This window comes from Papaver somniferum, unplaced genomic scaffold, assembly GCF_003573695.1.
Source record: "Papaver somniferum cultivar HN1 unplaced genomic scaffold, ASM357369v1 unplaced-scaffold_21, whole genome shotgun sequence".
NCBI classification, from domain to species: domain Eukaryota; kingdom Viridiplantae; phylum Streptophyta; class Magnoliopsida; order Ranunculales; family Papaveraceae; genus Papaver; species Papaver somniferum.
In genome coordinates this window covers 13,666,402-13,688,728 of record NW_020631041.1, presented here as the reverse complement: position 1 = coordinate 13,688,728, position 22,327 = coordinate 13,666,402, and the positions used below count along the sequence as shown (strand labels likewise).

At 35.0% G+C, this 22,327-nt stretch overlaps 1 protein-coding gene across 1 annotated transcript; it reads left to right on the top strand.

Annotated features, from left to right (window-relative positions):
- Positions 1-1,335: 1,335 nt before the first annotated feature.
- On the top strand, positions 1,336-4,185 carry LOC113339389 (E3 ubiquitin-protein ligase RNF144A-like). Its single transcript, XM_026584676.1, has 4 exons — positions 1,336-1,863; positions 3,045-3,494; positions 3,571-3,639; positions 3,933-4,185. Exons 1-4 carry the CDS (start codon positions 1,370-1,372, stop codon positions 3,940-3,942), a joined length of 1,023 nt encoding a protein of 340 aa, XP_026440461.1. The 5' UTR covers positions 1,336-1,369; the 3' UTR covers positions 3,943-4,185.
- The last annotated feature ends 18,142 nt before the right edge of the window (positions 4,186-22,327 follow it).

The window sequence follows — 22,327 nt, the reverse complement described above, 5'->3', positions numbered from 1 at the left end:
TCTTTTATAAAAAGGTAAAGTTATTGTTAAATGTTAATGCAGTTGAAGGACCCTTGGCCCAAATTTGCGGTCAACTTATATATAACCATGTTTTACACCAGATATTTTAGTATTCAAAAAAATAAAATAAAATACCATATTACTTCCACAAATTAGTTTAACAAATGCCATATTTTAGTAATCGAAAAAAAATAAAATAATAAATGCCATATTTTAGTAATTAGACCAATCGTAATAAATGTAACCATAACGATTAGGATAATGTTTAGTCATCATAAGAAGTTGATAAGGAGTCTCGTGACAAGCTGAGCTCTAATACCTTTTTGAATGATAATTCACTAGTGCAACATTGTCATCACCAAGTTCTCCAAAGGTGGAGAAAACAAGAATATCAAAACCGTAGCCGTGTTCAGTGCATTTGCTGAGATATTTACTGCAGTTACATGTGATGGCTTCTGAAATGGCACATCCAAGTGTAAAATTGCGGTATCTACTGTTGGTGAAAGGAGAAACTCCAATGATGTCGAAGCAAACATCAAGGACATTTTCCCGATTGTACACTAAATCATCAACAAGTAACAAGGTGTTGTCTGAGTCGCATAAAAAGCCAAGTAGAGTGACTATTCTCTGTTGTAGTTGTTCAAAACCTGCACCATCACCTACAATCATGTGCCTCAAGTATTGTAATAGATGCTGATCAAAGTGAGTCTATGCGTGATGGAGAACTGAAGGTCTGGTAGTTCTCATGGTAAAATATAACCTAGAGACTCCAGTACAGTTACGAAATTGCAACATTTCATCCTGAGGGTCATGTAACTTTTTGACAGACTCCATCAACCCTATAGTTTTGTCGACTTTGTGCATAACCAAGCTGTTGCAGAATTAAGCATCCAGACTCACATGCCCACCCAATAGCCTGACTCCATCTGCAGGCCGGCTAATATCAGTAGCGAAAAGGGGAACAACAACATACTATTATATTAGTTGAACAGATTACCGTGGTAGCTTACTAACGAGCCTCGTGCGGAACATCAAAAGGAGCTGGAGTAGATGAGGAGGTTGATTATCTAACTTTACCTTTCATGTTAAATTCTACAGTATTGTGCCTCTAGACTCGAACCTGGGACCTCCTAGAACGCATAAAACATTTGAGGAACGGTAATGACCAACTGACCTAGCTACGCGAAAAAAAATGAAAATTAGAAAGAAAAAAAAGTCAAAGTCAGACGACAGTAAAACTAGGAAGAGGGTCAAAGTCAATCACAGTAAAACCTCAGATATTTTTAAACTTGAGCCGCGCAGTAAGTAATTGTCTCCTCGAAAACTAAACCCCACAGTTAAAATTTTCAAAAGCCCTAGGTTTCTTACTATGATGAAAGAAGAAGAAAAGCCCCCCAAAAAACGAAGATCAAAACCATCATCAATGGCAGCAGCGGAAACAAGTACCAGTAGAATCCAAACCATCATTGATCTTGAAAACCCTAATTTCTCATTCACACCCATTTCAAAAAGAGGCAATAATAAAGAAGAAGCAATCTCGGTAGAAAATTATACACAATTTAGGTCATCTTTTGGGGGTTTCATTGATCTAGTAGATGATGATGAGATTATGGAAATTGAATCGTTCAGATCGATTAATCCTAAGAAAGAAAGGAAACCCATGATTGGTGTTAGTGTAATTGAGATTGGTGAATCGAGTTCTTCAACTGAAATTGGTTCTGGTTCTGGTTCTGGGTCTGGGATGAAGAAGAAGAATGAGAGGAATGATTTTGTCTGTGAGATTTGTGTTGAGACGAAGATGATGAATGAGGCTTTTCAGGTTAAAGGGTGTCGACATTCTTTCTGTTCTGAATGTATGGTCAGGTAACCAACACAAAAACCCTAATTTTTTAATTTTTGTTTTGAAAGATTATTGAAATTAGTGTAAAAGACTAAAAGCTGTGTTTTACTGTGAATGGAATTAACAAATTTTGGTTATTACTAGATTACAGTGATAATTGAAAGGAAATGGTGTCGGGTTGTTAGTATATATCAGCCCCATGTTGTTACTAATTCGACCTATTTTGTGGTTGGATTCGGGAGCTTAATGATTTAGAATTGGCTTGTGGGTTATGTAGAAATGACTAACGCACGAAATAGCTGCTGAATGGATTCTATTGTACTATGAGCCGAAACACTTAGTTTTACTTTACTTAGCTGGCATGTGCATCAGTGAACTTGCATTTGGTAGTGGGTATTATGTGTTTAGATTATTCTTACACTTCTAGTAGATGTTTTGGATTGTCTGTTGTATGCGTCAAATGTGAGCTGAAAGATTTAGTTTCACTGAGCTGAATATGTGTTTGTGACTTTGCATTTTCTAGGGGTTGATGTGTATTCAGATAGTGTTGTCTGTATTGCGTTATTGTGCTATATTATTGTGAGTTCGTAGGATAGACTGGTTAGATTTTCCTTGTGTGTTGAGTAGAACCAGCAGCATAGCTCTTTCATCAAAACCTGAAAGTTCATTTCTGTGGAACTTGTATTTTTGAAAGCAAATCATAGATGAATTAGTAGAAGGTGTGTCTTTTGACTCTTTTCACTCCTGCTATGGCTTCTTCATGTTCTGCATTCTATATGTATATCCTGGCCAGTCTAAACTTGCTTCTGTTGTACAAAGTTATCTTTATGTTTTAGTATTTCATCCTAGTGAAGTGTTGTATTGATATTGAATTTAAAATCAACGATATCCTCAAACTGGTTGCATGTTTCATTTCCTTATACAATAATGCAGATATTTGAACACAGCATTTGTTTATCTCAATCTGTCCTGGTATGTTTTATTAGTGGCAACGTAGGTGATAGCTGGTTTGCTAGGAAATGCTAGAGTTGTACATGATTTGAGTCAAATGGGCTGGATTATTCAATTTTGAGCATGAAATACGGATGATATCTGTATTCAGTTTATCGTTACACTCTACATAGTCTGTATTGGGATGCTTTAACTTGACAGATGAGAATTGAATTGCAAAATTCTTGATACTAAAGTTTGTCGAGTTTACAAGGTATGTGGCATCGAAGATTCAAGAGAACGTAACATCAATTGGGTGCCCAGAAATGAATTGTCAAGGAGTGTTAGAGCCCGAGTTTTGCCAGTCAATTTTACCACCAGAAGTATTTGATCGTTGGGGTAAAGCTTTATGTGAAGCATTAATTCTCGGGGTCCGGAAATTTTACTGCCCATTTAAGGATTGTTCAGCTCCCTTACTTGATGAAGGTGTTGGAGGAATATTACAATCAGAGTGTCCACATTGCAGAAGACTCTTTTGTGCTCAGTGTAAAGTGCCATGGCATGCAGGGATTCTATGCGCAGACTTTCAAAAGTTGAATGTTGACGAGAGAGGAAGAGAAGATATTATGTTAATGGAAGCTGCGAAGAAAAACAAATGGCAGAGATGTCCTAAGTGCAAGTTTTATGTTGAAAGATCTTCTGGTTGCTTGTTCATCAAATGCAGGTCTGTGTAGATCATCTGAGCATTCTTTTATTCCATTTAATATCCGTCTTATGTTTTTTAGTATGGTTTTTCGTAGGTGTGGACATGCATTCTGTTACAACTGTGGAGCTCCATTGAAAGATCATTATTGTACGGTTTGCAAGAGGTAGTAGTTCTGCTGAGATACGTCGCAGGGATTTCTTCTAATTTATCTCAAATTCAATTTAGAGATTCCTTGATAGCTGTACAAAATCGTCAATGAGTCGAGAATGATTTACTTTCCACTTCTCGGTGAAAGCTAATTAAGAGTTCTATAGAAAACCTTTATATTAATTATAGAAAAACCGTTATTAATTAACTTCAGCTAACTTTTGTGTCGGCGAATGCTAGAGGATGTATATTGGAAAATTTCCTTTCTGTTCTATTATCAGCATTTGAGGCTGAAGGCTTGTACTGCAGGACCTATTGATCTGAAAGTTATGAGCTCTTGCGACAAAGCTGTTACTATGGTAATCATGGTTTAAGCTGGTGCAGTTGTCTTTTGTAGAGAAGAGAAGTAGATGTTGAAGTGGCTGGAGCTTTTTCAGCTTGGTATGTAGATTTTGTATAAATTACTGTGCTGACAGATTTCATATTCATCAGAGATTTGGAGAATCCTCTGTTTCTTCACAAACTAGAATATATGATGATGAAGTTGCTTTTTGTTTTCGTATTCTCTCTTTTTTCAATTTTTTTTTGAAGCTTAAGCTTTAAATAGATGTCAGTCAAAATCAAATTAAGGGTTTTAGCTTGCATTATGTTAAAAACCTTCTAAATTTTCTTCTAAGTTCTAATTTTCTAACTAAATTTTTCATTCAGTTTAACTGGGCTTTAAAACATATCATCTAGTGGGCTTAGTCAGTTTAAATTAGAACGATTTTCTGGGACCACTCAAAAAAGGTGGGGACTACTTTGTGATACAAATGTCCACCCTACATTATAAGGGGTGTCCTAAAAGATTAGGGAAGACTAATCTGCCCTTATTCTAATTAAGGGTATAACTAACCCTAATAACCCACTACCCACTAATCTAACCCACTAATTAAAACCTTAATAAAAACTTAAAATCAGTTTCAAAACTGATTATTCTTTTCTTCTTCATGTTCTTCTTCTTCTCCTCTTTTCCTCTTCTTCGTCAACATCGACGTTAATCGTTGATTCGAAAAAATTTCATCGTCGATTAATCAATCTTCATAAGCAATGCGTGCCAAGAAAACACTCAGACTTCCAGGATTGAGTCCGGGACTCCCACATATAGTGAATCTCCCAAAACAATTGCTACTTCAAAATGAACTTGAACCACCGTTCAGAGGCAAAATCAATCATCCAACAGCAACCAAGAAGTCAAATTCAAGTGAAATGCAAATCCGCGGGTAATTTCCTTCATACCCATTCTTTTCAATTCGTTATTTGTTGAAGAAATCGATTAGAAATCATCAAAACCCATTGAAAATGGTAGTTACAGTAGACATTTCGGCTAGGAGAATTTGTTGTGTAACCCTAGAATTGCTAACCGAACTCCAAAAATAAGAACAGTTCGGCGTGCTCGCAAAAAATTGAAAAATATCTGGTGACCGAACTACACAGTTCGGTCTACTCGAAAAAAAATCTCTCGTCACCTAACTCAATTTTTCCTTTGAAAGAATGAATTCGGTTTTGTCGATAATTTCTCTTGCTAACCGAACTTTTGAAATATTTAGTTCGGTGTGCTCGCAAAAAAAACTCTCGTAACCGAACTAAAATTTTCAAAAGTTAAGAATGAGTTCGGTTTTGTCGATAATTTTTATGGCTAACCGAACTTTTGAAATATGTAGTTCGGTTACGATGCAAATTTTTTCGGACTCGATAGGGATAGCTGACAGCTTGGTACCTCGAGGAGAAGAAAGAGGATGAATGCCACCCTCAGCCATCAGTCTCGAGATTTTTGGTAACCGAACTATAGTCTGCTAATCACAAGTGTTGTGTTTACTTTATTCTTTAGTTCTATTTGATTTGATAACACAAAATTCTCTTATGTTTAGCTAATACTTTGGTTTTTGTTCATTAGGAACAAAGGAAAAAGATTGAAACTACAACTAGATGAGGATTTGAAAACTCCCACCCCTCGTGGAGCAAAACATTTAGATTTACGAAAACGTGGTGCCACAAATGCTAAACATGGAGGGGGCTTGTTAATAGAAGTCAACCAAGATAATGTTCGTGATGTAAACCAAGATGTCAATGAAGAGGTGATGGAGAATACAATTGATAATGTTATTGAAGAAGAGAATGATGATGAAGAAGAGCAAGGAAATGAAGGCCAAGGAAATGAAGACCAAGGAAATGTATAAGAAGAAGAACTAGAACCCGACAAAGAAGGAGAAGGACAAGAGGAAGAAGAGGAGGGAGAGGAGGTAGACGATGAAGAGGAGGAAGAGGATGGAGAAGAGAGAGAGGATGATGATGAAGAAGAAGAAGAAGAAGAGGAAGAGGATGGAGAAGAGGGAGAGGATGATGATGAAGAAGAGCAACAAATTGTTCCTGTTAAAGAGAAAAAGAAGCCGGAGCCGCCTAACAAAAGATACTCACACATTCCCCATCCTGATTTGTTTTTGCCACCAGTGGACCCAACTTATGGTACTCCAAATGATGGAGGGGCAACATTGTTTGGCTACAAACACTCATGGGCTGCGAATATCTATGCGACAAAGGTATTCTTTAAGTTCATAGTGTTACGTTCTTTTCGTATTAATAGTGTTTCGTCAAGTATTAATAGTGTTATGTTTTTTTGTTGGATCATAACGATGCAGTTCGTCTTATTAAACGTCAAAAGGCGTCCACATGGAATCTTTCTTTGGAGTGTGAACGGTTGAAAAATATTAGATTGGTTGAATCAGGTTTTTCATCTAACGGTGAATATGGAATGCTTTGTTACCAAGGTAACTTGGATTACAAACCCTGATTTGAAAACTATATAAAGGAGAACTCTATCAACTGGGAAACCTAATCCCCACACCTCCTGTGTGTTACTAGTTGCATAACTAGAGTCGATTCTCCTTTAACCTTAGGTTTCTTCGAGACCCTGTAGGTTAACGACTTCAAAGACTTCATTGGGATTGTGAATCCAGACCCAACTATTCTCTTTGTAGTTGCGTGTTATGATCTTGCCCGATTCTAACGTATTGAGTACAATTGAAATAATTGACTCGGGATTAATTTCTCCGATGGGCAATATTTGCAATAAATAAGATAAATAGAAAATACCACTCTTTATTGGAAAAATAGCTTCCTCTATCGCCTCAGCAATGGGGTTTAGCTCCTCATATTAATAACTTTCTCAAGATACATGATTATAGCCAAAAAGTTTATTAAAAGATGAAGAAGTACTAAAACAGGAAGTTTAAGACTCACAGAAAGCGTCACAGATAAACGATACAAAGAAACTGCTTCTGTCTCCGTTTTCTAAGACCGTTCTTCCACTGTCGTTGATACTGTTGAGGAACGACTGCTTTTAGGTGTCTGTTCTTCGTGTTCTTCAAGCTTCTTCAATGGCGGCAGCAGCAGCAAAAGAGGTTTCTGGATGTTGATTGTTTACACTTTTCTGAGGCTTTAACAACTTTTCGAGCCAATTTCGCCGCAAAAGCTTATTTCTCCAAAATACCTATAAAGACATAAAATAACCAAAATAAGTACAAAATCGAGCACTAAAAATATATACAATTGAGATATATTAGACACATAAATGCGTCTATCAGATGGGCAAGCTAAAAGTAATCACAAACATCTTCGTCTCATCGTTTATGATTCCACAATATCTTGTTTCACTATTCGATTAAGATTATTGTGAGGTGATTGATAATACTAGGCTGTTCTTCGGGAATATAAGACAAGTTTATCAATTGGTTCCTGTTTACCTTGATTTATCAAAAGATGGAACAAAATCTCTTGGGTATTTATGTGGGAGACAGATTTATTCAATCTATAGACTTTTCTGTGTGAGACAAATTTATTCAATCTATATACTTTTCTGTGTGAGACAAATTTGTTTACCAAGTCTACGACTTTGGATCATAGCAACTCTTGGTTGTGGGTGATATCAACTAAAGGAATCAAGTGCGTAGTATCCGGCTGGGATCAGAGACGTAAGGAACACAACTGTACCTTGAATCAGTGTGAGATTGATTAGGGTTCAACTACAGTCCAGGCCGAAGTTAATTGGTAATATGTTAGAGTCTGTAGCGGCTTAATACAGTGTGATGTTCAATATGGACTAGGTCCCGGGTTTTTTTTTTTGCATTTGCGGTTTCCTCGTTAACAAAATTCTGGTGTCTGTGTTATTTCTTATCCTCATTATATTTTGTTATATAGTTGAAATATCACAGGTTGTGTGTTAAGATCAATCAATTAGAATATCCAACCTTTGGTTGTTGATTTAAATTGATTGACACTTGAACATTGGTCTTTGGTACGGTTCAAGTTACTCCTCTTATATTCAATCGGGCTCGCAGATTTCTATTTGTTGATTGCAGATTGAATTAATAGTTAGAGATATTAAACTCTTTGATATACTTTTATCTAGATTGAGTCTGACTGTCTAGTTGATTCTCTAGAAAGTATATTGGAGTAAGTCCTCTCAAATTTCCAAACGAATTGTTGGGCGTGGTTGTTAGACCCCCGCATTTTCAATTGGTATCAGAGCAGGAAAACACATTAAAGACCTCATAAGTCCGTGTTTGTAGCGATCTGATATGGACAGAAGTGTTATCTCTATAAACGTACCACCAGTCTTCGATGGCTTAAATTACTTGTGGTGGAAAATTACTATGCATGTCTTTCTTCAAGCGCGTGATTTTCAATTGTGGGTTTATGTAGTTAATGGCTATGATGCTCCCGTTGTCGCAGTAGGAAATGCGACCCTCTCTAAGGATATTGGTGCATATGACGCTGCTGAGATACTTGCTGCAAAGAAAAATGCCGACGGTTTGAATGCCATTACCCCAGATCTTCAGCACCACGTGACTACGTACACTCGGTCTAAAGATGCTTGGGATATCATAGAAACCATATTCGAAGGGAATACCAGTGAAAAGGAAGCTAGGCTTCAAAACCTAAATTCCGTTTGGGAAAACCTTCGTATGGCAGATGAAGATTCATTTGATGAGTTTAATCACAAAGTGTCTGAAATTGTTAATGCATCCTTTGCATTGGGTAAGACTATTCCTGAAAAGGACATTGTGATGAAAATTCTCAGATCGCTACCATCTAGATATGATTCTAAGAAGCATGTCATTGTTGAGGAAAATAACCCTGATACTATTTCTAGAAGTACTCTTGTGGGAAAGATTAAATTACTTGATCTTGATCAGAATACAATCAGAACTTCTGTGTTCAATACTGTTACGATTGCAAGTGAAGCTTCTAACTTGTCATGGGCTGATAAATGTTGTGATAATCACGTCGATTCTAATAGATCATTGATGACACAAAAGATCAGAGCTGTAGTAAAGAAAAGCAAAAGATCCTAGAGATCATCTTGTCTCTCTATTGCTTCTGATGATTCAGGTCAAGAAAAAATATCTCAGTATCCCAACGTCTTACATTCTGCTGAAGTGTGTACGGAAGGTTCAGCCTTCTCGGAAGAAATTCCATGCAACTCAAATTCCAGTTCGGAATGCGAGTCTGAGACTGAGATCGTAGAATTTTTGGATAAGTATGATGAATTCACCAGGAAAATATTCAACGGAAGGAGTTGTTGAATAAACTTGAATCATCACTACGGGTGAAAACTCTTGAGATTGGTTGTCTTAATGATGAATTCACCAGAACCTATTTCTAAAAGAAAAAGAGATCAATTCTCTTAAGTGTGACCTGCAAAGGTTGTCAGGAAGCTCAGACAAAATTTCAGCAATGTTATTTGGTCAAAAGGCTTTTGGAAACACAAGTGGTTAGGGTTCAAAAGTAAGACAGTGAGCACAACGAAATCTTTTGTTCCAGCCGGCTCTGGATCAATCGATCATGTATGTTGTGACAAACATGAGTCATCTCTACAAAGAAAACCCTCTTTGCTTTGCTCTTTTTGTGGAAATACAAGTCATGTCCAAAGTAAGTGTTGGAGATTCAAGAGGAACAACAAAAGAATTGCCAAACTTCAAAATGACATGCAAAAGATGAATTTGACTCTGGAGAAGCAGTCAGTGACGCCTGAGTACAAGAAGAAGTCCAAAAGATTCAAAGTCAGACGAGGTAAGTCTGTCTATTCTACAAACCTTGAAATGTCACCTTGTGACACAAGAAGTGAATATTCTGTTCCCTGCATTACTATCTAAATCATAGTAATGAACTGTATCCTTATTTTGGACTTGAAAAATAAGGATTACTTCAAGGTTGTTCTAGTATTGTAAATCTTTTGTTGATTTTCTGTTCTATTTTGGGTAAGTAAACATTTTCTTGTTGAAATAGATAATGGATCATGAACCGTAGAAAAGAAAAGTAAAGGATACGACTAATGATCCAAGTTCTTCCTCCAACTGCCTATTGTCAGTTTGTCATTGTGATAATAAATTTAGGGCTATGGTGAAGGATTTCATCGGAAAAAGAAATGATTTAAAATCTCGAATCGTTTCATGTTTAGAAGATATTTCTCACTATGAACAAATGTTGTCTCTAACAAAGAAAACTCTGCGTGAACTGAAAAGAAAACTTAGTGAGTTAACTGGTATTTCTGAAGATTTGGAGGAATTGAATGATCTGATTATCAATGGATTCTTCAATAATGAGAAGGAATTCTCTGTAGATTCCCTGAGAAAGCTCTACAATGTCCAGGAAACTTCTTTTGAAAATTTATTTCTTGTGTTTTTAGAAGGATTACTAGGGTTTGGAATAGCCATTATTGTGAGTACACATAACTATGTCCAACGATTTCATCTTCATGTTTTTAGATTTATTTATTTAAATTCTAAGTTTTTGGAAGATGCTTTTTTGCAATTTTAATCTTTATGATTAAAATTGTTATGGGATATGTTATGGGATATTTCAAATTGTTATGGGATATGTTGTTTACGTCCGTGAACCTGTGACTATCCCATACTTGTTCAAAAGTTATCTTTATTATGTCGGTATGAAAGTATTGATAAAAGATAGAATGAACTTTTGACAAACAAAAGTTAAAACCTTTTATGTCATTATGCAAATTAATTTTGATGAAAGAAAGGATAAAAAATTTGTTTGCAAGGATTAAGTCTATTATATGTCGCAAATAGTGATGGAAAATAGAATGAATCCTTGTATATTCCGCAGTATTGGTCGATCTCCGATTCACACTTTTGTGCATATACTGTTTGCTCCGTAAGTTCTCTTATGTCGAGCATGACCAATTGAATAGATCATTTTTGTGGTTGATTCAATTGAGATTTTTGGATTCAAATCCATGTTTTCATGAGATTTGGTTATATCCAAAGAAATCCTTCTTTTCTTGTAAAATCAAGGTCGCCTTTGTTGTTCTTTCGGGAATGACATATTATGGGGGAGAGTTCTTTTTGAACTTGTGCTTTAATGCCAAATCTTTGTGGGGAGTGCGGCTATGGAATATTATAGGGGTTATCTTGTATCTTTATAAACTCCTTGATGAATGCATTTAGCTTCGGCTTTATGATTGCATCTAAATAAGTTGGTATGTTATTCTCTTTTGGTCATGAATTATCTCTATGAAAATTTTATGAGGATCCCACTAGTTTTCGTATATTTGCCAATTTATATTGACAAAAAGGGGGAGAATTAATGTGTAGTTTTCATATGGTTTACGGATCATTGTGTAAGGGAGAGTGGTTTTCATGTCGAGATGAAGTATTGACTAAGGGGGAGTGATACATATCACCATAGTATTGTTGTCAAAGTTGTGATACAATTGAACTTTGATGTTGTGTAATAATACTATGACACTGTATAACAATGATCGAGAGCATTTGTTTTCTCATTGTTATCGCTATAGATCTTCAACAACTATGATGTTGAGTTGAACACGTTCAGAATCATGGAGTACTTGGAAGTGACGAAGTTTTCGAGTCATGTTGAAGATGCCAAGGAGATCAAGCATTTGGATGAGAAGCTATAATTTTTTATTTATTTTGTAATCCATATGTATTGATAATTTTGCTATCTCAAGCATGTTTGTTAATGTTAGTGATCAAAACTATAAGTATTGATTTCTAGCCTATTTATAAATATTTCGGACTAGGACATAGATTGTGTAGTTGAGCTTAGACTTCACGACGTTCATCATTTGAAGACGAAGAACTACTAAGGGGAGCTTGTGGAACTTCATCGACAAAAGTTATGTGGAAACTGAAACTCATCTCTCACTTGGAAAGTCTATTTCTACTCTATCTTCTATATTGAGACATAAGTCGTATTATGACATAGTTTTCTATATACACATTTGAGATTTCGAGCTGAGTTTATCTCGCTTACATATTTCTCGAAATATGTGTTGGAAAGCTTTTTCTTCGACCAAGTTCATCTTATATCATGTGAAAATTTCCGAGTAAAATCTTACATGGTTTGTGGGATACAATCATTTGATATATGGTCTTGGAATGTTTCGTTATGATTATTTCAATATCTTGAAAATTGCTTTGGTGCTAATAGTGTGTGAAAACGGTTATTGTCATCCTCTAAGAAAGTTTCAATGATTGAAATAAGAATTTAGAACACTTAACCATTATTGGATATGTCATGTTGTGCACTCTTGCACATATGTAATCCATTGCCAGGAACCATAGTATGCGCACCCGTTCGCGTACCTGTTGGTTTGAGAAATCCGGGAACCTAAGTATGCGTACCCGTTTGCGTACTAGCGAAACCCAATCTTGGTCCGGGTATTTCAAGTATGCGACCCGTTTGCATACTTGAAGGTTAAAGTTCTCAAATCGGTTGTGTACATGAACTTAAACATTTATATAATAAGGAATGCAATCTTTGCAAACCATGGCTATAATGTTGATGATTGATTCACGTGAATGAGACCGATTTTGCTTCAATTGTGTTCTTGTATAATTCTATGAGAATATAGCAATTGAACAACTCTTTAACTAGTTTCATTTGAGTCATTTGAATTAGTTATGGTTAACATGAATAAGGTTGATATGAGAGTAATCATATGGCTAACCTCGGTTAACTATTTGTGAACCAACATAGTGTACACGTTTGGGTATGGTTACATAAACCTAAATGAGGGTACATTTCATTTGTGTGTAACAAGCAAAGTTCGATCTAACGGTTGAAAAATATTAGCTTGGTTGAATCAGGTTTTTCATCTAATAGTGAATATTGAATGCTTTGTTACCAAGGTAACTAAGTCCCGGGGTTTTTCTGCATTTGCGGTTTCCTCGTTAACAAAATTCTGGTGTCTGTGTTATTTCTTTTCCGCATTATATTTTGTTATATAATTGAAATATCACAGGTTGTGCGTTAAGATCAATCAATTAGAATATCCCACCTTTGGTTGTTGATTTAAATTGATTGACACTTGAACATTGGTCCTTGGTACCGTTCAAGTTACTCCTCTTATATTCAATCGGCCTGCAGATTTCTATTTGCTGATTGCAGATTGAATTAAGAGTTAGAGATATTAAACTCTTTGACATACTTTTCTCTAGATTGAGTCTGATTGTCTAGTTGATTCTCTAGAAAGTATAATGGAGTAAGTCCTCTCATATTTCCAAAAGAATTGTTGGGTGTGGTTGTTAGACCCCCGCATCTTCAATATTAAAATAAACCCATATTTATAAAAATCACATGAACATTATTAATCTAACAAGTGTGGGTATCCAATAAATTCTCAAGACTACATAGTCCAAAATACGATAGATTCCAAAAATTACACCTGCAAATGAACTTAGGACTGCGATGATTTGGTTTTATACGCAGGCCGAACCTGGTCCGAATCGACAAAAAATCCAGAAACCGAGAAACCCGGCATCTACAAAAGAACCAAAAACCTTAAAACCACAAACCAACAACAAAAACCGACATTTAGTACCAAAAAACCTAATAAAAACCGCAATATATAATATATATGAGCATGTGGTGTACCCAGAAATAAACTAAGTCCAATTAAAATCAAATCTTAAATCAAATTCTGTAAAGATATATAAGTAAGTATATATTTTTTTTATTTGGATATAATTTGCATTAGTTTATTTTTAGCTTAATATGCTTTTGTCTACCTATAATATATTGAATTTAGTAATTAAATTCTAAATTCTAGTAAAAACTATGTTTTAATAAAAACCAAAAGAATTGGGGTGACGACTTTGATTTCTATAATATAATAAACCGAGCATGACTTGGTTTGGGTTTTGATTTTTCATAAGAGAGCTTGGTTTGGTTCTTAGGCCAAACCGAACCACAGGTAGCCCTAAATTGGCTAGTCGGCACCACCAAAAAAATCCAGTTGAGCCGATTAGAGCTAAGTACTCACCCATAGTGACCGGGTTAATAGTTTTAATATAATGGCCATTTCTATGGAATCGTTGATTGTTTATGAAGCCTGGATTTGTTAGTATAATCGTATATTACTTGACAAATTTAGCTTCTAATTAACAAATTTTTATTTACTTTAACTTAGTAACAAGTGTTTGTGTACTTTATGATTAATAACTTCATGGATAAAACCTCATACCCCCTTCGTTTATTGGAAAATATGCTTGTTTGGTTTGCACATAAATAGAGAAAACTAATCATTAGTCCTTTTTCTAATTTTTTTCATAATTTATCCTTAGTTCTATCCCATGATACTAGAGAAAAAAAGGGAAAGAGACGTAGTCCCCTTTTGGTGTTAAGAGAAAAAAAAAGAAGAAATAATCCCTCCATGAGATAGATTAATAAACTCATAATATTTGACTTTCTGTTCATGGAAACCAGCCTATTTTTTGAGATTTCCAAATAAGAAAAACCAGTCACTTTTTCAGAAATGAAAGAAGTACTTAAGTTTTTATATGAAGGACTCTTTGATTAGATCCGAGAAGAGCTTGCAAATTATAAAGATATTGTTTCAATGGCTCTTCAATCCTTTTTTAAAGATCGTTGATTTGGAAACTTGGATTTTTTTTCACGGCGTTTTGAAAAGTCACAAGGTAGTCTTTCTATCTATCCGTTCATCAATATATGAACCATAATAATCGGTTTGTAACAGTTTCCACTGAGGTTTCGTTATCTAATCCTTGAATAAATGGATTTGGATTTTAGAAGTAAATTGATTTTACTGATTTTCGTTGAGATTCATTAGAAGTTAAGACTGTCTCGTAATCCATACATATATTACTTTATAGAATATCAAGCTATATCATGAGAAGTTAAGACGGTCTCTTAATCCATACATATATTGCTTTATAGGATATCAAGCTATATCACCAGTTTCATTATTGAAGGAGATTTTTTATAATGGATGGTTGGTTAAAAAGTAATCTTAATAAATATGTTTTCTATGAGTGAGAATTTTATATTTTTATGGAAGTACAATTTTTTTCTTTTTAGAAGAGATTTGTTTTTATTTTTGTTATGTTTTGTTTTCTCGGAGGCTAAGCCTTACACCCCCTCCTTCTGTTTTACTTTTCCTTTGATTAATAAACTTCCCACATGAGGCTTCATTTAAGAGAAAAGAAATGACCTTTATATGTTGGGAGAACATAGTTTTTTCTCTTTAAAATGCCCTTCCACAAAACTCCATCTTGTGAAATGTCCATGCTACTGAAACTACGATGTTTTATTTTGGACTTGTTCTTTGCCGTGTTACAATGTTTATGTCCACAATTTTTCTGCATTATATATCTCCAATAGAATGGTAAACTTCTATATACAAGAAAGTAGTAATCAGATATCCCTTAAAATCAATAATGACAAAACGATGTTTTAAAAGTTTGTCGTCCATTACCCTTTTTTAAATTATGCCTCTAATAGAATGACAAAGTCGCACCTATTTACTATTATAATGTGAATGATAAATGAAAAACTTAGGCCTTGTTTGGTAAAATTTATGATTAAAGATGATCATAAATTGATAAATGATTTAGATATAATCATTTTCAAAATAAATTTTTACAAACATTTTTTTTCAAATAATTGATTATCTTAGAATGATGATCTCAAAAAGGAAAGGAAGGAACAATGATCTATGATATTTTTTTAGTCCTATGTTGCTTTTGACTTTTGTCTCTCTCTTGAGAGTTTAGAGAAAATAAGAAGAAAAAATTCAATTTGAGTTTTTTAGAAAAAATAATTGATTATAATAAATTTTCAAAACAACTCTTTCCTGTTTATGGAAATAATGGATTTTTCCAATTATGATTAAAATAAGTAATTATTATAAGATTTTTGTTATAGGGAAAGCTAAAATGTTTATGGGGAAAGCTGACTTTTCGGTCAAACAAAATTGACTATATATAACTTGGGTAGAAATAAGAAAAGACTAAATAATCTTCCATCTTGAACAGAATTCCCTGTGTTTAGTGCTCGTCTTCCTCTTGGCAATGCATAACTTTTTATCCCGTGACAGAATCCTGTGTTTATTTCTCCTCGGTGAATTGATTATTCACTTCTTCCCTTTGGATCCGATCTTTATCGATACTCATTTGGGTCCAGTTAAGATTAAACCTTCGGATTGGTGGCATAATAATTAAGTTTATGGTCTTATGAAAATCAATCATCAATCCTAGCAAGAACATGGTTTTCAAGTTTTTTTCTTGGTAAACTTAATTTATAACGCCATATATAATTAATTTTCACTAACTGATCACACAGTTAATCTAGTTTATTATTATGATCATGCCATTGTCGAAACGTCAAAATAATATGATAAGCATCATATTCATATGCATCCTTTGCATCCCATTTTGGCATCGTTCTGATAGCGCCCCTGTTTCATTTTTCAAATCTAGTTCCATGACAACGAGATTTATATTTTTTCTTTTCTTGATTGGCAAATTTTTCACGGTGAGAATTTTCTTACCTACTTAGTTTCTACTTGAATCCCAGTTGAGGTTTTTGCATCTTTAAAGTAAATCACAGGCGTGCACAATCTAACAGTAAACAATAAATCTGTTAAACAAAGAAAACTAAAATGTTGGGGACGATAAATTGTTAATGGAAGATAATTGAGTTCTTTTTTAAGAAAATTTGTTTCTGCCCTACTGACCTATAATCAACCCTGTTTGACCGGAAAGTCATCTTTCTCCCTAAACACTTTAGCTTTCCCTATAACAAAAATCTTATTATAATAGTTACCAAACGCATATAGAATCCATTATAATTTGCATAATGGATTATGGGCTGATAATCCATTAAAATAATGGTTACCAAACAACCCCTTAAATGATCTGAGGTTATTTTTGTCAAATATCATAACATTTATATCTTATATCCACAATTAAAGAACCATCAAGTGGTTTGATGATTTCTGTACTTCTCCCTTTAGGCTGGTAGGGATTCGAATCCTATAATTGTCAAATCCACTCCAATTCTAAGGGGTTTAGACGTAATCACTTCAAAATGACCTCACCTTGTCTTTTAGTGATTGGGTTCGAATACATGAATAGGCCTGAAACTAGTCGGCCCGGTGTTATTTTCATTTTCACAAGTCAAAATTTAACTACGAGGATAAGGTCAAACGACTGTAAAAAAAATACTTGGACTAGGGTAAAATCTTAGAGATATAAATGCATAATTATCTTCCGCCGCAGTAAATAATTGTCTCTAAACCCACTGTTAAAATCATCTCAAGAACCCTAGCTATGAAGAAGAAACTAGAAAAAATCCCAAATGGAATCAAATCAAAATCATCATCAATATCGAGAAGAACAAGGAGTACTAGAACCAAAGTCATTGATATTGAAACCCCTAATAACTCAACCCCACGAAGATCAATAAGACTCAAAATCAGAGAAAAAGGAATTTCACTTGGAAACTCTGTTGAAATCAAATCGCTTAGATCAGTTAGACTTAAGAAAGAAAAGAAACTCATTACTGGTTTATCTGTAATTGAGACGAAGGAAAAGAAAAGGGGTGATTTTTCGGATAATTTTGTTTGTCAGATTTGTGTGGAGAGGAATATGATGAATGAGGCTTTTGAGATTAAAGAGTGCAGACATTCTTTCTGTTCCGACTGTACGGTCAGGTAAAAATGAATAAAAACCCTAATTTTTTAATGATTTCTGTTTTTGATTGTTTAAATTAGGGTAATTTTTTTTTAATAATTTCTGTTTTCGATTGTTTAAATTAGGATAAAAACAGTGAATTCACTAAGGTTATTAGATTTACAGTGAAAACTGAAAGTATAGTTTTGTACTGTCCATACAATTTTTAATAATTCGACCCACATTGCGGTCGGTTTGGGTGGAAATGACGAAATAAACGAAATGGCTACTGAATTGTTAATTGGGTGAAAAACAAATATATGCCTGTTTTCTTTTCCAAGGTTACAACCATAGGCTCGTTTTTTTGAAAGTTACAAATCTAGGCCGATTTTGACCGTTTTATTGAAAAAACGGCTAACGGTGGTTATCCACCTTTTTGGCACCGTTAGTGTGTTAGGAAAAGACTTTTAAGCCCTTCGACTCATTAAACTCACCGTGTTATTCTTTGAATCGTCAATTCTGCACAGGGACTCGGTGCTGACTGTGTAAACACGTGTACACTGTACACGTCATAGATTCTGCCACGTGTCAGTAAAAATGTGGCCCCCACAGTACCCAACGGCAGGATTATCTCCAATAAAAGCATATCTTCTTCATATCTTCTTCTCTGTCTAATTTTCATTCAGATCTAAAAATGGTTGGTGGTGTTCATCCTTCATCAAAATGCAGCACTAGCAGCTTCAAGGTGCAGTGTGATATGTGTGACAAAGAAGACCATGAAACCAAGAGTTTTCCCTGGGTATATTTAAGGTCCAAACATGTACCTTGTAATGGAGTTAGAGCATTATTGATATCTAAAACCGATCAAACAAATGGAAGGGCCTTATTCAAATGTTTGAATCCCACCTGCAACTACTTTGAGTGGTTTGATCATGCTTCTTCTCCAGCTAAATCACTTCAAATCAAGCTTCCAAGCCAAGATAGCTGCATTTCATGTGGAGATGAGAACCACTGTTTCAATAATTGTCCATTAAACAATCACCCCTGCTTCAAACAAAACTGCAATTCAAAGTTAGAACTAAAGGTTTGTAAGAATCAACGCAATCTGAATATAGCATATCTGGTATGTAAGAAAAAGATTGTGATGCTTTTAGATGGGCTTCAGATACACTTGTAATTGAAACAAAAGAGACATTGAAAGGAAAAGTACTAGAAGTATGTAATGAGTTTAAGAAAAATCTGAAAATGTAATGAAACAGAAGTTGTAATTGAACATTTCATAAAATGTTATGCAAAAGAAACTTCCAACATACATTGTATTTAAAAAATTTACTTCATTATCCTAAAACTTCACCAATAATCCAAAGTGAAAAAGAAACTTCCAACATATATATCTTCTACACAACAAAATGAAACTCAATCAACATAACCAACTCAGATCTTCATATACTTCTTTGTTTTCTTCTTGCTCTTTGGATATGACACTGTGAAGTTGACATTTTTGCTAACTGTACCAACCTTCTTGAAGTTCTGATTCATACATGAGGTTTGAGAAGTTCCAACTTTTGATTTTGTCTTAGTTGCACCCCAACACAACCCTGGCTATTGGATTTGGTCTTAGTTGCACCCCTTACACTGGTACTTTGACCTGCAGATGAACCATGAACAACTTTTGCAGCTTTCTTGTTCCTCTTTGATGGACCAGATTCATAAGCTGTGAAAGTATCACCATCAACACAGGTTCTAGCCTTTGGTACCTTTGGATTAGAACCAACTGCTCCTCCAGCATAGGTCTTTTCATAGTGACCTGGTTCTCCATATGTCTTGCATCTTCTACTCTTCTTTTCTGTGGGTGGAGGTTCATCATATGCTCTAATTCTCTTTCCCCTTGGTCTACCTGGTTTTCTGATGTTCACTGGAGGTTTAATCATCTCTTTCAATGCTGTATGGATAAGAAGAAGAAAATAAAGAAAGTATCATATATAAATGAAAGGTTGAAACCCTAAAGGAATCAAATATGAATATTTTATTTATTGCACAACAAATGATAAAAGCAAGAATGGGTCAAAGACTTTTCATAGTGATAATGTACCTTTTCATAGTCTTCCGGGACCAACAATGGGTTGAATTCTGGAGCATATGTCCTCTTGTAGCTGTCAACCCAATAATACTTGTCACAATACCTGCAACAATACCCAACATGTAAAAAAAGAAATCAGTTAGGACAAACCAATTAAAAATAAGAAATGTCCAAAGTACATTATCACTATGAAAAGTATAGAAATATTATAAGGACAAAAGGACAATACTTACTCAGCCCAAACAAGTCCCAATGGCTTTAGAGCACAGACAGCATGCTGGCAGACAAAACCCCTCAATTGCCATTGCAAACAACTACAAGTTCTCTTTGGCAAATCCACAACAAAGATGGCTCCATGAAAACTTGTAACCTCATATACTTTCCCCCTAACAACACTCTCTAATTGAAAATTTGTGGTCAAGTCACACATCTTGGTAATCAGCTGCATTTCCTTTGGAACAAGGTCACCATCCTTCCATTTTGCAGCTTCATTCCTCCTCTTGTTGAGAAGTCCCATCACCAGTTGTCCATACATTAAACCTAGCTTGCAGATTGGCTTGTCTCTAATCTTCTTGGCCATATTGTTGAAGGATTATGAGAAGTTGTTGTTGATGTGCTCACATTTGCTAGTAGGTGGAGAATGAGCCCCAGACCAGGTTTCAGGCCTTTCATCCATGAGAAATCTTGCAGCCTTTATACTCTCAGCTGCCATAGCATCCATATGTTGCTGAAAATTAAAGTGAAACATTACATTAAAGTGAAGCATTACATTAAAGTGAAGCATAATAATTGTGTGATTCAAGAGAAGTAATGAAGCTTTACATTAAAGTGTTTGATCTTATAACACTTGACAGCATTCCACAACCTAGAAAAATCGAGGGTCAATTCATTGAGAAACGAAAATCATCTAAAAATCAAACACATAAACCCTAACCCTATAAATCATAAATACCCACAACCTAGAAAAATCGAAATACCCATAAACCCTAGAAATCGAAAATACCCATAACCCAAAGAAATCGAAACACCCATAAACCCTAGAAATCGAAAATTTCCCTAAACCTAAAAATCGAAAATTTCCAAAAACCCTAAAAATTGAATAAAATACAATAAGGGTCTCGTTGTTACCTTTCAGTTCGTGTTCTACCTCGCCGTTTCTTTGTTTTCTTTCTTTTATCCATTTTCTCTCCAGTCTCTGAATCCATCTTACTTAGTAGTTTCTTTGATCTATTAGGTATACCCATCTTACACAGTAACAGAAACCAGTGATATTTCAGACGATTGAAGTGAAAATCGCAAAGAAGAAAGAAAATTGCAGAAAAAGAAAAATTAGTTGCAGAGGGAAAAAATGGAGCGAGTGAAGAAATGGAGAGACGAAGGGAAAATAGAGAAACTGAAAGACCTTTTCTCTCTACTTTATTCTTTTCCCGCATGTTTATTTCATCTCAGCCGTCCGAAAACATCGATATCCAATGAAATTCAGATAAACGACTAAGATCTCATGATGGGGTCGTTAATTACGAAGTGATTTAATCCTAGCCTTCCATTTTTCTTTCCATCGCGGATGACCACCACGTGTTTAGAGGGCAGATGGGTAATTGCGCATCAATTACACCTAATATCTCACACGTGTTTAGAGGGAAAATGGGTACGTTACGCGTGGCTAATTTACAACATGTGTCTAACTTACACCTAATAGCTTCCACGTGTATAGAGGGCAAAGGGGTAATTGCGCTTCATTAACTCATCTCATCTGATGAGAAATTGACCTTTTTGACCGAGAAAATGACAAAAAAATGGATTTGGATGGAAACATGGATGGAGGCCTAGGTTTGAAAATTCGAAAAAAACAGACCTATGGTTGTCTATCGGTTTGGGTGGAAATGACGAAATAAACGAAATGGCTACTGAATTGTTAATTCTGTGGATCAAGCCGAAACACATTGGGGCCGGGTCTAAGGACTATGAGCTGAAACATTTAGTTTTACCGAGCTGAAATGTGCATCAGTGGCGTTGCATTGCTAACGAGTACTAGTTTTGTACTGTCTGTGACATTGCTAGTGTATTCACATTATTCTTACAGTTTAACTTTATATCGTTCGTATAGCTAGTGCACCTTTTATATTGTCCATATTGGGTTAATGAACTGTAGTTTGAACTTTATAGAATGTGACATTGGTTTTTTGAATTATCGGGTATATGTTGCTTTTCAGTGTGTAATATATGTGGTTTTGAAGATTCGACATCTAGGGGAATTCGACGGAGTGTTGGTACATAATTGGTATATTTAAACTGGTTGGATTTGCCCTGTGGGTTAAGTGGACTGCATAGATCATACACTAGAACCCGAAATATCATTTTTTTTGGAATTTGTATTCCTCTAAGAAAAAGATAGTTGACTTAGTAGAAGGTGTGTTTTGTCACTCCTCGCTATTTTTTGTTCATGGTTGTGCTTTATAACGTATTTCCTTGCCAGCCTAGACTTGCATCTGTTATACAAAGTTTTCTCTATGTTTTGACATTGGTTTCAAGGCTTGTTGTTGTTATTGATTATGAAATCACCAGAATCCTCAAGCTAGTTGCATATTGCATTTTTGTTTGATTTCCAGTTAATATGTTTACCTTGTCTT

What these genes read in the sequence shown, in the direction of transcription:
- LOC113339389 (XM_026584676.1), top strand. Translation starts at nt 1,370, where the DNA reads ATGATGAAAGAAGAAGAAAAGCCCCCCAAAAAACGAAGATCAAAACCA. An exon ending in TGTTCTGAATGTATGGTCAG is followed by an intron (nt 1,864 to 3,044) that starts GTAACCAACACA and finishes CGAGTTTACAAG; the next exon opens with GTATGTGGCATCGAAGATTC. An exon ending in TGCTTGTTCATCAAATGCAG is followed by an intron (nt 3,495 to 3,570) that starts GTCTGTGTAGAT and finishes GGTTTTTCGTAG; the next exon opens with GTGTGGACATGCATTCTGTT.